The following is a 21,278-nucleotide window of genomic DNA, read 5'->3' as shown; positions in this document are numbered from 1 at the left end:
TCTGCTCTAAAATCGACCTTTTCAAACGAGGCGCTTTCCAGAAGGAATGCCATGATGAATTATGACAACATTTATATGAACGGCTCCACAGTAGTGTTATTACCGCGGTTACCAACTACTCCTCCACGGGTCCAGAAAACAAGACGAGACGTAAACAATCGAACGGCACGTATCAACAGGAAAGAAATGAAAAGCGAACTTGTTCATTTCATGGATTAATCAGCTGCTTCCTGTTCGATGTGAAGCCAGCACAATGCCAGGTTTGCTTCAGTGTCATGTAACTTACCTCTAACACCAACAAAGACACTGAGCGTCCATCTCGGCCCATCTTCTGGCCCCCCCCCCCCAAATCAGATCACACTCAGCAAAGCCCGGTTATCTTGTGGATTCAAAGATTCTCCTGCGCTGCGAGGTGTGTAAAGACTGATTTTAACCGACCTGCACGAGAGGAGACCAGGGGCGCCCCGGTTTGAAATCATGAGTGTTAAACGTCACAATCCTGTCGTGTGGGGAGAACTCAGAGGACGGCAGAGGAAGATAGCCAATCAGGAAGCAAGCTGACTGAAGCAGGAAGCAAAACAAAGTTAACGATGGCGACAGCGGCAAACGTGAAGCAATAAGTTAGATTTAATAAATTTATTGCCGATTTGCAGCAATACGAGTGATCAAAACGTCATGAGAAACAATCTGCAATCACACTGACAACGTACACACACACAGCACACACACACACACACACACACACACACACACACACACACACTATAAGAAGTAAAGAGTTAATCTGTGGTGATTTGTTTTAGCGGGACCTTAGTATGTTTGGGGGTTTTTTTTTCGGGTGTCGGTGATGTTTAATATTTTTTGGGCATCATCACACTTTAACACAGTTGTGCACACTGAAGTAGTGGGCGACCTATGCTCCAGAAAAGGAGCAGCACATGCAGTAATATTTGACACATGTGCACACGAAGAATGCATACATTAGATTTGTGATGTTGGCAAGTTTTGTTCCTCATCTTGTGTTTTTACAGGAAGTGGACTCACTGCAGTTCTCTTCTTGCTTCAGAAAACTGAGAGGATATTTAGTTTTTAAACTCTTACTGAGTGAGACGCGGTGTGCTGTATTTATCTGTTAGCTTGTCTTCATTCATTGGACGGTCAAAGTGAGGAAGAGCGGCTGCTGGTCGAGTGTCAAAGGGTCGTGACTCTGTCGATGGAGAACGCTGGGTTTAGCTTCGATGTGTTTTTAATCACGTCAGGTCGTGTGATGGTGGCTGCTGCACCCAAAAACAAATCTATACAAAAAGTGAAAAGCAAGCAGATACAGTTTTGATCTATTCTGAGTTTTTAGGATCTAGAATCATGATCCGTCTTTAATAAACAATAATTATATATATAAACTATTAAATGTGCTGAAACTAATGTATGTAAAACAAAAAACACAAATTGTTTTGTACTGTAAAATTCTTCTGACTACGTCTGTCACCTTGAGGAGTGCTGAAGTTTAAAATGAAAAATCATCTTAAGTTTTTTATTACCAACAAAAAGTGGATTATTTCCATCAAGTTTGCAGATTCTAACTAAAGCTTTGGCTTCAGAAGAAGTTTCTTATTTTCCTGCTAAGCTGTTAAAATGGAGTGCTAATAATAATAATGATAATTATTGTTATTATAAAAATAATGATAATAATGTTCATAAAAAAATTAATAATAATGAAAATAATTATAATAATAAAAAATGTTGATATAAAAAATAGCAATAATAAAATAATAATGATATTGATGATAATAATCATGATGATAATGAAAATAATAATGATAATAATAATAGAAATAATAATAATGATGATGATAATAATAATAGAAATAATAATAATAATAATTATGATGATGATAATAATAATCGAAATAATAATGATAATGATGATGATAATAATAATAATGATAATAATAATAATAATGATGATAATACCAGTCAAGACAAATTGAAACCAGAAGTTGCTGTGCTTTGGGTTGAAGTTGAACTTTTTGTTGCCGTGGTGTTTCCCCTCAGCGTCCTGATCCGTGCATGGCGTGCAGGCTGCTGTGAAGAAGGGCACGGCGCCCGACGTTACCTCAGACTGCGGTTCAGTTCGTCCTCAAAGCCGCGTTTAACGGCAGACTTTGATATTTGTTGGCTCTGACTTGATTGCTGTAGTTCAGAATGGTTTTTGTTGTTTCATGACTTTAAAATAATTACAGGTTAATTTGAAGTCGATTCATTTATTCGTAAGTTGATCATTTTATTTTTCACAGTGTGTGGCTTAAAAAAAAAAGCTGCACGCCTGTTGTGCTTTGTTAAAAACTGGAGGGGAGCGAGAGCTCAGGTTGTCAGATTTTAGATTTGCATCGACTAAGACCATGATAAAAACACGCACGGGAGAGTTTATAGAAAAGTGCTTTTGATGAGACACACGGGGTCGGAAATGAACACGCCAAATGTGGGTCGATTTTTAGAGTTTGGCGAGTAGATCATGGTCATGGTCGGTCATGTGTTACACACGTTTAATGAAAGATAAGATAATCCTTTATTCATCTCACGAGCGGAGACCTTTTACAGTGTTACAGCAGCAAAGCAGGATGGCAGAAGAAAATCACACAGTGCAGAAAAATTCAAAATATATAAAAATATAAGCGTAGAAAAAAATAGTGATCAAAAACAGTAATCAAGAGCTCGTACGAAAAGAAATGTGCATCAATTAAAGAGCTATTAAAAAACATGCCTCAGAAAGGAACAGTTGAAATGGCAGTAAGTTAAAGATGTAAGTCTGTATAAACAGTATGAACACTATCATGCACACAGTGCAGATAAGGAGGGAGTGTTATTGCACAAATTGTCCCATAAATAAATATTGCAATGCAATCAAATTTAAGAATAAAAATACACATAAGATCAGGTGACATCTTACAACATTATTATTGCACAAGAAGGAGGAGTAAAAATTGTCCAGTTTGGTGTGTTTTATGATCTACTGGGAGCTGATTGGTTAACCAGTCTGACTGCAGCAGGAAGGAAGGACCTGTAGTATCTGCCCAGTGCTGTTACAGTACCATGCAGGGGGTGGGAGACGTTCTCCATCAGGGATGAGAGCTTCTTCATCTCCCACCACCTCCACAGGGTCCAGGGTGCAGCCCAGGACCTCCACAGGGTCCAGGGGGCAGCCCAGGACCTCCACATGGTCCAGGGGGCAGCCCAGGACCTCCACATGGTCCAGGGGGCAGCCCAGGACCTCCACAGGGTCCAGGGGGCAGCCCAGGACCTCCACAGGGTTCCGGGGGATAGCCCAGGACCTCTACATGGTCCAGGGGGCAGCCCAGGACCTCCACAGGGTCCAGGGGGCAGCCCAGGACCTCCACATGGTCCAAGGGGCAGCCCAGGACAGAGCTGGCCTTCTTCACCAGTTTGTTCAGTCTGTTCCTGTCTGCAGCCGTGGTGCTGCTGCTCCAGCAGACCACTCCGTAAAAGATAACTGATGCTACCACTGAGTCATAGGAAGTCTTCAGGAGAGCTCCCTGAACTCTGAAAGACCTGAGTCTCCTCAGCAGGTGAAGTCTGCTCTGGCCTCTGGCCTCTGGCCTGTTATCAGTCCTGTCCAGTTGATTGTTCAGGTGAACACTCAGGTACTTATAAGAGTCCTGCAGAAGCTGCAGCTCCTTCCTCCTGCTCCTCTCTGTGCCGTGACGTCTACATGACGGAGCGTCGCCGGGCCACGCTAAGGAACACACACGCACACACACACACACATACACACACACACACACACATACACACACACACTGGAGCGCCAGCCACCCCCCGTTTATGTAAAGTTCAACAGAAGACAGTCACCACCTCAGCTGAGCTCATGGTCACTGTTGTACACGGGACCCGTCAGGGTCGTGTCTGTCCGCCGGTCGCCACGACTGTCCACTTATTACCGTCCTCCGTCGTCTCTCGTGGTTATTGTAGTCGCACACGACTTCCTCCACGCTCTTTGACGAGGTGATCGTCAAAGTTTGGGCGGGGCGTGTTTGGTTGTGCACCACAGGAAACGCACCTCGTCCTCTGGTGTGTGTGTGTGTGTGTGTGTGTGTGTGTGTGTGTGTGTGTGTGTGTGTGTGTGTGTGTGTGTGTGTGTGTGTGTGTGTGTGTGTGTGTGTGTGTGTGTGTGTGTGTGTGTGTGTGTGTGTGTGTGTGTGTGTGTGTGTGTGCGCTGAGATGTGAGAGGCTGAGGCTGCTGGTCCTCAGTGTTGGCTCTGCAAACATTGATATCCAAAACATGTTGTGATGAAGTGCTGACGTTTCAGGATGAAGCACGAAGGACCACAGAGGATCTCCACTCCTTTTTTGATGACGTGTCGCCGACATATTTTCAAATTTTCTTGCAGACTTTCGCACAGAAACGAGTCGTGAGCGTCCATGTTCTTCTTCTTTGTGTTCACGCTCACCTCGTCGGCTCTCGTGCAGGTACGAGCTGGCTGCCGGCGCGTGACAACCATCATTCGCTTCAGATTAGAAGTGTTACAGCCGTCTGTCGACTGTCACTGTAAACCTCGCCAGCCTCCACTACAGAGCACTGTCAACACACCTGAACACAAACTGCACAGAAATGATCACACAGGAAGTCAGTTCAAACCTTTTTTTTTTTTCTGCCTCTGGGAAACCCCCCAAACTCAGACGGCGTCTTGTCGACTGTTTGTAAAAGGATGCAGGTTTTAAGTTTCAGCCTGTCGTTCTCAGATATGAAAACACCACAGTGGATGGGAGGCATCATGAAGCGTCTGGATCCACAGTGTCGTCTGAGTCGTGTCCCGCTCAGGGATGGAAGAGTTGTCTTCATTTCTTTAATCAATCCAATGATACACAGCTGTGTTTACCCTCTCCGTCCTTCATCGTCATCTTAACATCGCCTTTATATTCTGCATGATCGATTGTGATCGCTCGCTGAGCCTCAGCAGACCGTCGACTCCACTGTCGTCGGCGTCTCATGTGACCTCGTAGTTCTCAGCGTTGTGTAGAAATGCATCTCAACGTAAAGCGTGCGTGGAGCTGAGCGTGTGCTGGAGCCAAAAAGCCTTTTCCACACATGAACTCCTGAACAGTTGTTGAAAGTGATAGATAGATAGATAGATAGATAGATAGATAGATAGATAGATAGATAGATAGATAGATAGATGGATACTTTATTGATCCCGAGGGAAATTCAAGGACATGCTGCTCACAGCGGGAGACTTTACTCGTGTCAGATGTTGGGTGGGTCTTTTTTTTTTATTCGAAGCCTGGGGGAGAAAGTTCACGTTGGAAGCATAATGAGCCGTTTGAGAATCCAAATGTTTAGTTAATCAGAGCGATGGAGTTTGCAGTTTAATCCAGCAGAGGGCGCTCCCCGCCAAACTTGAAAGACAGCAATGTGAGAGCAAAGACAAACGGGGGGGGGGGGGGGGGGGGGGGATTGACAAGTTCATAGACTTTAAAAAATAACAAGTCAGTCCCTTTGCATTGTCAACAGGCTGTTGACTTTCAGCTCAAGAAGTTACGCAGGAAGTGGAAACCTTTCTGGAAAACAGACGGCGTCTTTGTGTGTGAGAAGATATTTTCACAGTATCATTCAATCAGCTTTAATGCACTGAGGCTGCTGACTCCCGCTGCATTTCCCTCAATACTTCCTGTTGTCTTTTGCACGTCTTCTCAACTCCATTTGTGGAAACTGGCGAGAAAAAGTCGGGTCGTCTGTTGTTTCACACACCCCGTCTTTGTTCCCGACTTTTGTGTGTGTGTGTGTGTGTGTGTGTGTGTGTGTGTGTGTGTGTGTGTGTGTGTGTGTGTGTGTGTGTGTGTGTGTGTGTGTGTGTGTGTGTGTGTGTGTGTGTGTGTGTGTGTGTGTGTGTGTGTGTGTGTGTGTGTGTGTGTGTGTGTGTGTGTGTGTGTGTGTGTGTGTGTGTGTGTGTGTGTGTGTAAAAGATGAACCTGCTCTGTGGCGGATCGTAGCCCTCTGAAAGTTACTCACCAAGCGGAACATCGACCCGCAGTTGGCGCTCGGCGGCGGTGTTAATTTCGCAGCTTGGCGTCGGGGTTGAATTTTCCTGTCTTCACACGTCAGCTGAACGAGACGTCACACTGATGTTTTGGGGACTGGAGGGAAAAGTTTTGACCTGAAGCTTGACCCCCGGAGATTTGTCATCACGCTCTGAACGTCTCTGAGTTAGAGAGGACGAAAGCAGTTGGGCTGCTCGCTGAACTTTTGGACACGAGAGTGAGCACAGAGATGACATGATTATTCCCCTTTCAGAATAAGAGCTTAAGTTGACCACCTCGCTCTCTGCTGTGGGAAAATGTAGAAGTGACACCCTGTCATCGGTTCATTTCCTGTAAATTCCTTCTCGGAGCGTCTTGGAGTTGTTGGTACTGACGGATTTAGGTGTTTTCATATCTTCTATTAGCCGTTAACTTTCTGTATGTTGCACACGTGGTCATTCCTGTTTCTGCAAAGATGGTCTTCATGTCGTCTCTCTCTTTCTTGTTGCCTTCCAGAAGTTTTGTCCCTAAGTCATGGCGGACAGGAGAGCGGAGAAGTCATGTGAAGAAGCCAGTAGATCGTTAACCAGGCGGGAGTACGAGGCGGCAGTCAGCCACAGTACTGACGCCCTGGTGGTCCTTACGCCCCAAGCCCAATCGTCCGGCGCCCCTGTCCCGCCAAGCCCTACATCCCTTGTCGCTGCCGCCGGCGCCGGGCCCCTGCGCAGCCGCGTCCTGCTCTACAGGATCGCTGCCTTCCTGCAGCTGGTGAGGACATTCACACTTCATCTCTGGATCAATCCTGCGTTTACTCCACGGTTCTTTAATTGAATCTACGCCGAGCTCTCGAATTACACGAAGCACTTTAAGATTACTGAAACCCTGTAATGATAGTGTGAGAGACTCCACCGGGAGGTAACGATAGCCTTTCCCGGAGCTCCCGTCATCTCTGACCCTCAAACCCGCCGTGTGTTCCTGTGTTGTTATGACGACCACTTCTCAACGTCTCCTCTTCTTCTGCCAACAGAAAAACTACGATGAAGCAGATGAAGACTGCAAACATGGTGAGTCGGACTCGTCTTCACACAATGCCTCGAGAACGTCACGACTGGAAATCCTCCTGATCCAGTCGGTTATTCTACATCGGCGACGTTTTAGCACAGGAATGTTGCCGATGTATTTTTAAAATTTAGCCAGTGATGAGCCTGATCCCCGTACGCGTTATCATCCTTTCAGCCGGAGTACAGACATAAAAATTCTCATTGAGTTCTTCACAAAATGTGAAAGTGTAATCTTGATCCTAACAAACCTAACTGAATGAGTTCTCTCTGTGTCGTTCGTCCCGCTGTAGTCATGGCGGAGGAGATGTCCAGGGGGGACGGGGCGCTGCAGTCCGGCCTGCGCTCCATGCTGCTGGACGGCAGCCTGCAGGAGGTGGTCAGCATCCTCTCCAAAGCTTTGTATGGAGAGCAAATGGTACGATCAACGGTTAATAATGTGTACGGTGTTATGGTGATAAATGTGGAAATAATGATGAGGTGCACATGTTGAAATGATCGACTTACATTTCAGAAGGTTTTTCCCCACGTGGCGTTGCATAACATTCGTGTTTGAAAACACGTAGCGTGGCATAGCTGCAGCTTCTCTTTCCTCTGCTAGTTGTAGCGGCGGCGCTCTTGCACATCAACAGCGACCCGTCCAGGTATCAGGTCGGCGTGTGGGGAAACGCTGAACCGTTTAGAAGGAAGGTTATTCTTTGGGGCCTTTAACAGGAAGACAGGAAATGTTGGGAGGAGAGAGCGGGGGCTGACTGCGACGCCTCTGGAGTAGCAGTGTGAATCACTCCCATGATTCCCCGCCAGCCTCAACGCCATCTTTTCTTATCGTTTTGATTGAGAGCCAGACTTGACACCGTGTGCATTTAATGCATGAAACTAAAGGCTGCAAGTTTTATTGTCAGACGTTTCCTCCCACAGAGCTGCAGATAGTAAAAACTTTTTGTGGTGTAGATTTTAAATTTGGTCCGTGTATAGATATCTGAACAGCTCAAAGCGTGATATTCAGGTTTCATCCCAAAGCAAGGGTTTTCTAATAAATGGACGGACTCCCCGATGTTGTAATGAAAGTTGTTTTTCCTTTCTTTCGCAGAACGGCATCGTCACAAAAGACATGAGCAGATTAAAAATGCTTCTCTCAGAAATCGAGGTAAGAGCTGCTCCTTTTTGCTCCCGCCTCTCGCTGCTTGTTTGTTTTACAGACGGCGGTTCAGCGCTCACAGGCAAGAGCCATAAAGATGACTAATAGCCTAATTCCAAGGCTAACTTCATTATTTGGGGCTCCTCTGCCTAGCTTGTAGCTATTGTGAATTTATTACTCATTAGCCTGCAATAAGTCCACTGGTCCAACTGTGTCTTTTGTTAGTCGCTCACATAATCTTTGTCCCCTGGTCTGCACCCATTAACCCCTGAATGTTGTCTCTGGCAGGCTATAAACAGAGAGATGGCCCCCGAATACACAGAGGACCAGGAGGAAGGTGAGCGTGACTTTCTTCACTTCATACGTCTTCATCAACACGAAACACGACGAAGGTTTAAAAGCAACATGAAGCCGACTCATTAAATCTGCGTGTGGTCATTTTTATTCACAGAGGTCCAAGATGGATGGCAGTTCAGGCCTCCGCCCCGAGGAGTCACCAGCAGTGAGGAGTACACGCTCTGTAAAAGGTAACGCATCGTGGCTGAAATCACAAACTCCTCCTACTTCCTGTAAAAAAAACCTTGATATAGTGAGCTCGACAGTAGAATAAAGTAAATGCCGTATGTCAGCGCCTAGGATCAGTGATAAATAACGACATGTGCTGCAGGGACAGTGATCGTTATGTTGAGGATATTTTCTTAAAATAGTGAATTATATCCATCCGCCTGCAGCTCGTACAAACTAAAGCACTGAAACTGTCCCGTAGCAGAGAAGGACAAACTGATGCCGTTCAGTTACGTACACTCAGATCGTAGCGGGCGCACTCCTGTCACATGACGTCAGCAGCCTCTCCCATTGGCTCGAGCTGAATACGCTGCACTCCCACAAAATTCACCTGTTTGTGTTCACCTAAAACATCGAGTGTTATTCATCTGCTTTATTTAACAAACTAACCTGAGCGAAGAACCTCGAGTCACTCGACCCTCCATGACATCGCTCAGCCGTTTCCTCCCGACACACAAACAAACATCTTCCATGCATGCATTTTCTTTTTGCACGTTTTTCATTTTATTTCCGTCCCTTGGTTTGCATGTAACCTTTCGGTCCTCCTGCCTCTGTTGACCCCCCCCCCAAACCTCTGGATGGAAGTCCTAAACTATCCAATCAGGCTCATGAGCCTTCAGCTAAGCCTTTCTCTCATGGCAGATATAACGTGCCTTTAAAGACAAGCCCACCTCCAGTGTGTTTCTGGAGTCAAGCTTGGGAAGCGGTGCCTTGCAGATATTCTGTAGGAGTTAAAATAGTCACAAATGTTTTTCCCTGCTTTAAGTTGTCGTTGTTGTCGGTCCAGTTCAGCGCTCACTCTGTCTCTGCTGCAGGTACCTGGAGCAGGGTCTGTGCCGGTACGGGGCTCAGTGCACGTCGGCGCACTCGCAGGAGGAGCTGATGGAGTGGCAGAAGCGCTACGCGTCGCGCCTCATCCGCCTCAAGCAGCAGCAGGAGAGCAAACACTTCACGGAGAACTACATGGAGACGCTGATCGAGAAGTGGATGAACTCCCTCTCCCCAGAGAAAGTGGTGAGTGACGGGAAGCCATCGAACAATCCGTACAGATACTGTGTGCACTCCGGTTCAATCCTCCCTAAACCCCAAACCCACCCTGACGACATGAAGCGGCTCAGGTTTTGTTAGAAACCCAGGAGAGTCGTCGTGAGACCGGAACATCTCCTTCGACGTGATAGAAGTCCAAACTCTCACTCTGCAGCAGACGCTAACGTACGCTTAACGCTGCAACTTCATGATTCACCAAAGGAACCCAAATAAACGCCCTGAAACTTATTTGTCAACCTGTGAATGAGAACAGTCATTGTGAGAGAGCTGCAGGTCAGACGGAGGCAAAGAGACTTTTTATTTTTATTTTATTTATTTATTTATTTTTGTTTTTAGGAGCAGGCGTGCTTTTTAGTAACTGCTGAGAAACAATCAGAAAACAACGTCTAATATCTCTGATGCTTTCTTTTCATTTTTGGTGCTCACCTCCTCTGTCTCCCATCTTTCTCTCTCTCTCTCTCTGGTCAACAGCAGAGCCGGGTTTCAAACACTCAGTCAGTCATTATTTGTATTTGTAAGTGTTATCTGGAGACGCTTTACACCCGACTCATCGTTAAGAAAAATAGCATAGGGGGCGATGGGATAACGTGCAGGAAGGACTTCCTGGCGTTCCTGTTGTCCACGCTTCCTCCGGGCTGGAGGTGGAGGTCGCTTCAGGCCGTGCGACGCCGCAGCCCGATGGTGGAGGCAGAGAGCGTCAGAGACGTCCGGTTTAGAGATGACAGTAGATTTGTTCCTCTCGAAGCATCACATGTGTTTTACTAAAAGATCTCAGGACACGTGGGCAGTGATCACTCCTGAGCCTGACGATATTTGTGTGTCTGCATCTTTTCCAGCTGAGTGACTATTTGGAAGGTGTGAATGTAGAAACCAGCTCGGGCCTCTCTGTGACCGTCACCTCTAAAAAGTCCTCCCACTCCTGGACCTTCTCCTTACTCTGCAAGGTATGAAAACAGCAAGACCTCCTGAACATGAACCAAAACGTGTTGCTCCTCTAACCAGTCACGCTGACTCTCCCATCATCTTCTCCTCTCGCTTGTTTTTCTGACCAGCCGCCCAGAAAGCTGTACCGGATCGCCTTGCTCTACGACGCCCATCGCCCACACTTCTTCATCACAGGCGTGTCGGCAGGAGAGCGGCTGCAAGCGCTGCCCCAAGGCTGCCAGGAGTGGACTCCAGGAGAGGAGACGGCAGGTTGGTTTGACACCTGCAGGCAGGGGGGGGGCTGGGCATGGAGCGTGGCGTTTAAAGAACATGCAACGCTATAATAAGAATATTTGCCTTTTTGTCAATGCGACAACACAAACCTGATGCAGCAGTTTATTCTTTGGCATGAAGATCCCGTTTGGTTGTGTGCAGTCTCTGGTCGTGCACCATTCTCAGGGAAGAAAGGTCACCACCCCCCTCACACATGTGCTAAATTCTCCTGATGATATGCTGCTGCGTTCTCACGTAGAAAAAAAAAACACAAAGCTAGCACGAGAAACTCTGGATGAAGTCGGCTGTCCGCTCACCCTGACCGTCACGCCCAGAATATTTAAGGACGATGGCGGTTTCTGGGTCGAGGCCGGATCCTGTTTGTGATGCAGCTCAAACACCTGAAAAACTTCAAGACGTTTTCAGAAGATTTGTGCATGTGTGGCGACGCCATAACCCGATGAAACCAGACGTTTACTCACATTGACTGAAGACACGTGAAATATGAGACGGTTGATAATAATAATAACTTTATTGAAGGAGAAGTTCTTCTGGTATTTGCAGGCTTCAGGCTCGATTGAATGCATTTACACTTCCCTCTTCTGTCCTGACAGTGGCAGCAGACAACGGCCTGGACCACTGTGTCTACAACGTGTCAGTGGGCTTCAGCACAGAGATCTTTGGTACCTTCAGACAGACCGCTGTGTTTGACTTCGGCTCTGAGCCTGTGCTGATGCAGCGGATCATGGTGGACGCCGCCTCCATTGAAGGTAACCTTTCGCTGCTCATGTTCTGCTCAGACGGCAGTCGGTTGGATGATCAGGCGAAGCACTGAATGTTTCCTGCACCTGTCTCGTCCTCTTCTTCTCAGACCTGGAGCACCTGATGGCGGCCAGGCAGCAGCTCCTGATCACGGCGAAGCGCTGGGACTCGTCCTGTAAGACCATCGTGGAGTTCGTCCCCAACGAAACGATGGCCGACCTGGAGCGCAGCCTCCTCTCCCGGTACCAGATCCCTCTGTCGGCCGACCAGCTCTTCACCCAGTCGGTCCTGGACAAGACGCTCACCAAAGACAACTACCAGGCCCGACTGCACGACCTGCTGTACATAGAAGAGATCGCACAGTACAAGGAAGTCAGCAAGTGAGTTCAGGACGAGTCATGAAACAAACAACGAACTGGTTGTTTTAAACATCAGTATCAACCGTGATTTCCCCGATCGACGTGTCTCGACTTTCTAGCGATAGGACGATGGGTTGACTTTAAAAACAGGCAGTGTGGAGGACAGCTGAGCGTTTCGGCAGAGGCAGCTGCTCTGCAGATCTGAGATCAAGCTGTATCGATTGATTGACTTCGATAAAAACACTGATTGGTCCAACACCGATCCCACCGAGTCAATGAAATGTTACAAAACAAAAAAACCTATATCGTCATCTTTAGGATATGCTTTTATTTTGAAATTCCTGCCGCTCTCTGTGGTTTGACAGTTTCTGCTCAGTTGTGCGTCAGCCTGAATTTAATCAAGCCGAGATGAAGACGATGGATCTGACATGAACTGTGTGGACGACACCGCCAATCAATAAATCATATCATATGTTACCTTAAAAAATGGATCCTTAAACACAAAGGGAGACGGTGAAGGGAAGCTAACATGACCTTATTTGGCTCCATAATTAAAAAAAAAAAAAAGTATGTACATTTATTTGATATAAGAATAACTCTAGCTCCTTTCTGAATCATTAGAAGAACAAAAAAAAAATGAATATTTAGTGTTGTACGTCGACCCGCCACAAGGTGTCAGGCTTGACCTGCATGAGGAGGATTTGCTTTGTGTAGAGAGAGAGAGGGGGGGTGCAGTTAAACGTGTGTCGGAGGTGATTCCTTCGAGGTGGGGAGGACGTAGCAGTTTTGTCTTCCTGCAGAAAATATTTTATAAAATTTTTTTTTTTTTTACCTGCCGTCTCTCCCAAACGTGATAATGACTGCAGGTAGAGATCCCCGTCATTTCAGACGCTTAGAGTGCAGCGTGCTGAGCTGAGCTCTCAGATCTTCCCACCTCATGACTCGCTCTGTCAATTTACTCGCTGAGGGATTAACCTACGGATGTCTCTCTGAGATAACCAAATGTTCTTTAAACTTGCTGCATTAAATGTGCACATGAATAATCTCACCGCCTATTAAAGCGTCCATGTGCTCGGCGGGCGGGCGGGCTTCATGTCTGATCGACTTCAAGAAGGGAGGTTTTTCAGTTTAGTGTGGAAGAAGCACACACGTTTAAATCTGCAAATGTATAAAATTACGACCTACAACTTAAAGAAATCTCCCTGTTAGAGTTTCTCCCCGAGTGATGCCACACTAGATTTATTTCTTGCCTCGTGGGAGTGAATTCTTCTTCCTGCGTTAACGGGGAAAATGAGGATGGCAGATAACGTGAAGAGAATGAAGCGCTCTGTGAAAACGATGCAAAACCAAAAGAACAGTGTGTTTAACTCGTGTGTGTTCATCTGTCATCCGTCGGAGTTCATCACCAATATTTCCTGCTGTTTCATCAGCTCACATCCAGCAATCTGGAACAGATATCGCAGATCTTCCCCCCGAAGAGCCTCATTTCATGAACATGGGCGAGAACGGTGCAAAAGCTTGTTTACTCGTTCTGTCACGGCTCGACATATTGAAACAACATTTCTTTAAATTGGACATTAATTTATCGACTAGACGTTGCATTTTGGAGAGTTTGTGGAGCTTTTTATAAAATGGTGAGGATCAGTTATCAATTCTGTGATAACAGAATTTTACCGTTAAATTGTTTGGCGTAGGGATGTCGGTGCACTAGTGGTTATTTTGCACCTACTAAGCCAAAGTCTGTAGTGCTTGCAGGTTCAAATCCCACCTGTGGTCCCTCACTCCCCTCTTGCCTGGATCAACACTGCTGAGTTGGTGCCTCCTTAGGAGCCATGTCGGGGCCCTTAGATTCTCAGGTGGGGCCCCTCCACTATGGAGCGACCTGCCTGAGGAGACGAGGCTCGCACAATCAGGAGCCCTTTTAAGGATTACATTCATATTGATCCTGAAGCACAGCACAGCGGGGGCTACACACAGACACGCAGTCAGGCTCTGCTGAAACCGTCTCTGTAACACGGAGCAGAGGTGGCATCACTTCGTCCCCACATTACGCCTCTGTGACATCACAGGGCCGGGATGCAAACATTCAGGCTCTTTGGTTAAAGATCAAATCTTCCTGTGATTGCTCAGTTTTTGTGTGTGAATGTTCTTGTGTGTCTCTGCAGGTTTAACATCAAAGTGAACCTGCAGCTCGTCACCAGTTTTATGCTGACCGGCATCTCTGTTGGAGCCAAGTACGCCCAGAACGGGCAGCTCTTTGCACGCTTCAAACTCACGGAAACCCTTTCTGAGGTAACGGGCTCGTCGCTGCGGCGCTGCTTTCTGACCTTCACCTTCACGCTGCGCTTGTTGCCCACACGTAGAGCCGCTCTCTCCTCAAGTCACCCTTTTTTCCTCTTCTGCCAGGACACGCTGGCAGGGCGGCTGGTGATGACCAAGGTCAACTCCGTTTTGGTGCTGCCGTTGGGCCGCGAGGGTTTCTGCAGCCAGCCGCCTCCCGGGGTCAAAGAGCGGGTTTACGAGGCCGTGATCGAGGAGAAGACCAAGGACTACATCTTCCTGAGGATCTGCAAGGAATGCTGCGAGGAGCTGGGCCTGATACCCGACAGAGAAATACAGGTAGAGACCACGCGACGTTACAAACCAGATCTTCTCTCAGACGGGTGGAATTGTCTTTGTTAATAAAACACAATATCAAACAGTCAAAACAAAACGGCTGGACTGCAGGAGCAACTTCTCCGTGTCGTGCTGCAGAAGCCTTTCTTGCTCGCCAGATGGCCGGTTCCTCAAGAGTGTGACATCACATGAGCACATATGATACAGGAGTAGTTTACCTTGAGTTGGCAGATTGGCATCATGTCAGTGTGGAGGTTTTTAAATAAATGCAGTCTCGTTGCGTACCCGAGACCTTCCAAGTCCATGTAGAATTCTTGCAAACTCTGATGCACGAGAACGAGCTGGACGTGAAGGAGAAACGATCCAACGAGTGTTCTGGACTCAAAGTAGCTGCCATGTTCGAGTCCTTTTCATTTTACCTTCCCCCTCGTCTTGCACACTAAGCGTGCGTCATGATCTCGTAAAGCCACGTACGTAGCTGGAGCGGTGTGAACATAGACTGAAGTTCAGGATGTTTGGTCCTTGATTAAAAAACTTTGAGGGTTTAATTATTACCCTCGGAACAAAAGATGACAAACGGGCGTCCCCATCCGTCTTTTAGACCAGCAGCTTCTCTGATCTGCTCTTCATTGAGCGACTTCACCTTCAGCTGCTCCGTTTGATGCGTTTGTGTTTTTTTTCTTCTTTTCCCTTCAGACTGAGTGTCTGCAGATAAATCTCTCTCTCTCTCTTCCTCACTTTCCGTCATACTGAGTTGAAAGTTGTCTTCACACCTCCTTTATGTTTCTCTGTCTCACATTTCCACACTGCTGCCCTGGAGTCAGACTATATTTTACAGAACAGCCGTGTGTCACAGGACGAGGCCTCCAGCAGGGGAAACACAAGCTGAACAAGTGCACAAAGAAACGGTTGAACCGATAAATAAAAATGAAAATGGCCCCCGGCTTAACGAGAAACACGGGAGAAGTCGACAGATGTTCAGCTGTGGAAGAAAAACATGCAAACTTATGCAACTGTCTCTGAAAGGTCACAAAACACACTTTACCTTCCGCCCGGCTGCGTCTGAAGACGAGGACAGACTTTAAATAACCCGACTTGTTTGCACAGTCTGTGTTTGTTTTTTTTTAAAGCGTGTGTGTTTGGAGTTGTCGTTGACCAATCACATCCCGGATACATCGATTTGAGTGCATTTGATCCAAAGAGACGGAGCTCCTCCTGTCGGCTTCGTTTCTGTGTCATTCAGAGTCGCTCCTTCTGCAGGATTTCTCGGCGTGCGCGTCGACGTCTAAAGGAAGAAAATGGAGGCCGGCGTGCCCGCTGTGCATCGGGTAACATCGGGTAATACAGGGTGCGCTGTTCAGCCGACCAGCTGACCTCCGTTTGGTGGTAGTGGAGTGGTCTCTGAACCTCTCCCACACACGAGCGGCTGTTTCGATTGGTCGGTGTTTTCTCTCGTTGGTCCGAAGGTGGGAACGCTAAAAGAATCGATTCATTACGTCGTACTTTTTTGCTACGTTTCTGTTGATCCTGCTTTTTCCATCCCTGCCGTTCCCGGACTATGTGAATGTTTTAACCACAATGCATTGCTGTGACAGTACTGTCGGCCTGTCGTTGTGTTCTTAAGAGTGGGAAGCTTGTATTGACTCTCTCTGTTCTACCTTTGTGTCAGGTGGAGCTCCAGTTCCAGCTGAACAGACTGCCGCTCTGTGAGATGCACTACGCTCTGGACCGGCTCAAAGAAAACAACATCCTTTTCCCAGACATCGGCCTCGTCCCCACAATCCCATGGAGCCCCAACAGGTGTGTATTCAAACATGTACACAATCTCACAACCCGCTGTATTTGGTGTTTATGAGAATGCTGCATTTGTCCAAATATAAAACGGGGACATTGTCCTGAAGTGGGATCATATGACATGTCAGGGTCTAGACTTTAAGGACCCCCCCCCCCAAACATCTTGAAATTCCAGGTAAACTGTGCCAATCAGCTGATAGTCAACATTTAACATCATTGTGAGTAAAGATGTTAAACACAGCGTGCGCTCATGTTGATGCAAAGAAGGAAACTACAGAAACTCTCCTGCCACCATATCAGCCTGACGAGACGAGACGAGGGGGGGGAGCGCATCAATTTGAGTTGACCGTCGGTCCGCCACCTTGCTGACTTGGCAGCCATTCACAAACTGGCAGCTTCTCCCAGCTTTGTATTATCTCTGTGAAGCTGGACAGGTGAGGTGGAGGGAGGCGCTAATCTTTACTGACGAGAGCCAAACATAATCCTCCCCAGGGTTTTTTCTTTTCTTTTCTTCCCAAAGCTGCGTCTTTAGCGAGGCTCAGGGTGACGATGATGATTGGTGGACACTTTTGTTTTAATTGCAGTTTGAATAAGTGAGAGTGTTTCATTAAACGCGGGTCAAAGAGTGACTTCTGCTGAAGTTAAGGCGCCGAGTTTCTGTCGCAGCGGGTCGATCTCGTCTACAGTGAAGTCGGGTGGTTCGTCTCAGCCTTGATGGCATTTGTGAAGAAAGTTAGTTAGCATTAAAGAGTTGACTTCCCATCTCATCTTCCACCCCTGTTAAACACACACACACACACTCTGTAACACTGAGAGTTCTCTCAGCACCCTCGACGATCGTTGGAGCTCAATCAGTTGGTGTTGGTGGATTCCCAGCCTGTGAGGAGGAATTTCCTTGTAATGAGGACGGTGATGCCAGGAGAGAAATAGAGCACACAAACACGACATGCACGATAACACACACTTTCATGAGTGTGTATTTGAACTCACATCGGTGCCTCCATTCCTTTACAAAGCCGCCCCTGTCTCAGTCTTTATAATAAGTTTTGTCTGTTGCACGTTAAAGGTCACATATTTACCTCTTCAACCAGGTTAATCAGTGTCCTCGCTCCTCTTCATCATGTGTGTGAAGTGTGTTGTTGTAAATCCACTCTGATCCTGTATTTGATCATGTCTATAAACCCCTCTATTTCAGCCCTGCTCACAACAGGCTGTTTCTGTGTCTGTAGCTTTAAATATGTAAATGAGCTGTGTCTGACCACGCCCCCTCTCTGGAAGGGCTCGGGTGTACTCGCTGCTTTCTGGCTCCATGTCCTATTGTTTATGGTGAGAAAGCAGACTCAGAGGGCAGAACAAACACCTAGCTGTGGGAGTGTCACCCACCTGGGGGAGGGGCTACTGCCCTTTGTGATGTCATGAAGGGAAAATCTCCAAACGGCCTGTTTGAGCACACATTTTCTGAAAAGTGGAGCAGGCAGGAGACGGAGAGGATGGATGTTTCTCATGATTGGGGGGTTTGGAGACAGATGATGACGTGGATTTTCTTTTAGGTTTTTGAATCTCTTCTTTTCCTAAAGGTGGGAAATCTCAGACGGCAGACCAACCTCACCTCTGTCTTGATGGCGCCTCTTTCCTGTCTAAATGTGCAAGAATTTATCATTCTCGTATTAACTCTGTTCCCCTGAGTGTATTTAGTAAAATCCATAATAATGTCCTCACCTTTCATCCACCCTCAGGCAATGGGACGAGCAGCTGGATCCCCGTCTGAATGCCAAGCAGAAGGAGGCCATCCTGGCCATCACCACACCCCTCACCATCCCCCTGCCCCCCATCCTCATCATCGGACCGTACGGCACCGGGAAGACCTTCACCCTGGCACAGGCTGTCAAGCACATCCTCCGCCAGGACCACAGCAGGTCTGCCCAAGTTCTTTTACTCAAGATCTGCTGCATGCTTTAAACCTCTGCGCTCAGTCCCTCGTCTCCAGAAAGAGCGCTTCATCGTGTCCCCCGTCTGAAAAGCCTAAAACACCACAACACTGATTGGTCAAGAATTATGAAATAGCCCGAAGCACGACGAAGCCAATTCAGCATCTCCAACATTGATCCTAGTTTGAGCAGGTTTCTGCTGTAGGCTCTGGACCCTGTGGTGGTCATGCACGCAGGAGGGATGAGGAGGCTGAGGGAGGAAGATGATCTGAGGGTCCGATTGGGTGTGTGTGTGTGTTAATGCCATACACAGACGACAGAGGTGATGCAGTAAATCTATCGGACATGTTTGTCTTTTAATTTAAACGGTTGATGAAATATTACACACTCATCTTTACGATTCTGCACAACTCACAGCTTTATGATTTAAACTTTTCATCATTTATGACGGTGTAATTGAGTGTTGGTGATGGAGTGTGTTTTAAAGGAGAGTGATCGGTGTGTGTGTGTGTGTGTGAGAAGCTGCGGGGCAGGAGGGGAGGTCAGTGAAAGGGCGAGAATGAGGTGTCGGGGGGGGGGGGGGGGATGCTGGGATGTGCGGTGGTCTCAGTTTTAGCTCGGGGGCCCGGTGGCAGCTTCGGGTTTGACATTTAAAGTTTTGCAAAACAGGAAGCTGCAGAGTGTCAATCTGTGCTTGCGCCGCGTGGACGTGCGCGTGGCATCACCAGAGGGGCGCCGGTTATTTGGATAAATAGGTTTCATTTGTGGTCGCCGAACGCGGCCTAGTTTGATTATGGACACATTTCCTGGGCTGGAATGGACCGTTATCTTCTCATTTCAGCAAACTTCAAAGCGCTGTGTGCACAGAAAATCAAAACATTTCCAGATTATCTTTCCACAGTGTTTGTCATCGTTATTCAGCTCCCTCGCTGCGCGCACAAACCACAGAAAATTCAGCAGAGATGTAGCGAAAGCACACAAATGTTTTTTTTCTGTCCTTTATGAAAAATGAATGCCGTACCCTGGACACCGGCTCCTGCACAGATGTCGACGTTTTTGTGTTTTAATAAGGGAGAGTGGACCGTGCCCATGTTGTGTAAAAGACGTGCTTTGAAAAATGTATAGTGATACAATATTCATCTCTCATCTCATTCTGAATCCATTTAACACACTTTCTATTGGATGAATTATACATGTGCTAAAAGCCAAGACAAGAGGAAGTAACCCTGCTCCACTGCTGCTCCTCGCACATCACCCGGTCCAATCAGGACCAAGAGGTCCTCAGTGTCTTAGTCCAGAGCATGCTAACCCACACCAGACTGACCGGGACAAGACCAGGACATTTAGGGGACAAGACCGAGACAAGACCAGGACATTTAGGGGACAAGACCGAGACAAGACCAGGACATTTAGGGGCCAAGACCAGGACATTTAGGGGCCGAGAGCGAGACAAGACCAGGACATTTAGGGGCCGAGAGCGAGACAAGACCAGGACATTTAGGGGCCAAGACCAGGACATTTAGGGGCCGAGAGCGAGACAAGACCAGGATATTTAGGGACCGAGAGCGAGACAAGACCAGGACATTTAGGGGCTGAGAGCGAGACTAGACCAGGACATTTAGGGACCGAGAGCGAGACAAGAGCAGGACATTTAGGGGCCAAGACTAGGACATTTAGGGGCAGAGAGCGAGACGAGACCAGGACATTTAGGGGCAGAGACCGAGACAAGACCAGGACATTTAGGGGCCGAGATAAGACCAGGACATTTAGGGGTCTAGACCGAGACCAAAACTATCAATAAAAGTCCTTGTATTGTGGGGGGGTCTTGCCGCTCACTCACTCCGTAACACCGGGATGAAAATGTAAATCATGAATGAATTAAAGTTCTTCATCTGTCTCACACTGTTCCTCCTCGTGTCTCTCCAGGGTCCTCATCTGCACCCACTCCAACAGTGCAGCTGACCTTTACATCAAGGACTACCTTCATCCTTACGTAGAAGCAGGCAATCCGCACGCCAGACCTCTCAGGTATGGACGCACACCTGAGGAAAACCAGACGGCTCATGATTGTCTTCATACCAGATGTCTCACATTAAGTGTATGGAAACTTTAAAGAAGGATAAGGGTTATTCATGCACCTTCCAAATCCAGAGTTACGATGAAGGTGGAGCCACGGGCAGACAATATGTGGAGCCAAATGTTGCACCAGAGTTTTAATGGTTTAAAAGAGGACGTGGACTTCGCTAATCTGAGCTCCTGTTGCAGGGAACCCAAAAGTTTCGGGACCCGATCAGCTCCCGTTTTTATAAACCTGAGTAATGTCTTTTAGATGTTTGAAAATATTCACACATCATCCCGGCTTGCTTGAGCCGCAGTTTGACTTTTCACAGAAGGACTTAAAAAAGCCCAATAAGATCCGGTTTCACGTTAGCGTCGGGCTCGTTCTCTGATTCTGAAGGGAAAGAATCCTGCTTGGTCAAAGGCTGTTAATACACAATATGAGCTCCAGTCCGGGTGAAGTGAATCTTTGTATTCAGGGTCTGTAGCCTCAGCTGGGACCCTCTGAGCATCTGTGTGACACTCGTCGCTCGTCTCCACATCATCTGGATTACTGATTGGAAAAGCCTGCAGCAAGATGAATACATCCATACCCCCGAGAGTGTGACCACAACAACCGTGCAGCGTTTAAAAAGTCCACCCAGAGGCAACACACACTCACAGATACACGCACAGAGTCAGTGACTTCTAATCACTCTCAGTAGCCCCAGAGGTCACACAGCGT

The 21,278-nt window shown here is 47.3% G+C and overlaps 1 protein-coding gene across 1 annotated transcript in view; it reads left to right on the top strand.

Moving 5' to 3' along the window:
* Positions 1-21,278, top strand: part of helz (helicase with zinc finger) — a 45,975-nt gene that overhangs the window by 3,230 nt on the left and 21,467 nt on the right. Inside the window, exons 2-17 of the mRNA XM_079338353.1 lie at positions 6,550-6,801; positions 7,061-7,097; positions 7,385-7,509; positions 8,182-8,238; positions 8,518-8,566; positions 8,681-8,756; positions 9,609-9,807; positions 10,677-10,784; positions 10,893-11,034; positions 11,652-11,807; positions 11,909-12,179; positions 14,324-14,450; positions 14,565-14,777; positions 16,444-16,574; positions 18,305-18,484; positions 20,423-20,524. Coding sequence (XP_079194479.1) covers positions 6,568-6,801; positions 7,061-7,097; positions 7,385-7,509; positions 8,182-8,238; positions 8,518-8,566; positions 8,681-8,756; positions 9,609-9,807; positions 10,677-10,784; positions 10,893-11,034; positions 11,652-11,807; positions 11,909-12,179; positions 14,324-14,450; positions 14,565-14,777; positions 16,444-16,574; positions 18,305-18,484; positions 20,423-20,524 — 2,207 coding nt within the window. The 5' untranslated portion in view covers positions 6,550-6,567. The remainder of the gene's footprint in view (positions 1-6,549; positions 6,802-7,060; positions 7,098-7,384; positions 7,510-8,181; positions 8,239-8,517; positions 8,567-8,680; positions 8,757-9,608; positions 9,808-10,676; positions 10,785-10,892; positions 11,035-11,651; positions 11,808-11,908; positions 12,180-14,323; positions 14,451-14,564; positions 14,778-16,443; positions 16,575-18,304; positions 18,485-20,422; positions 20,525-21,278) is intronic.

This window comes from Symphodus melops, assembly GCF_947650265.1.
Source record: "Symphodus melops genome assembly, chromosome: 2".
NCBI lineage: Eukaryota > Metazoa > Chordata > Actinopteri > Labriformes > Labridae > Symphodus > Symphodus melops.
The sequence above is the reverse complement of the archived record's forward strand: the minus strand, read 5'-3'. Positions and strand labels throughout refer to the sequence as shown.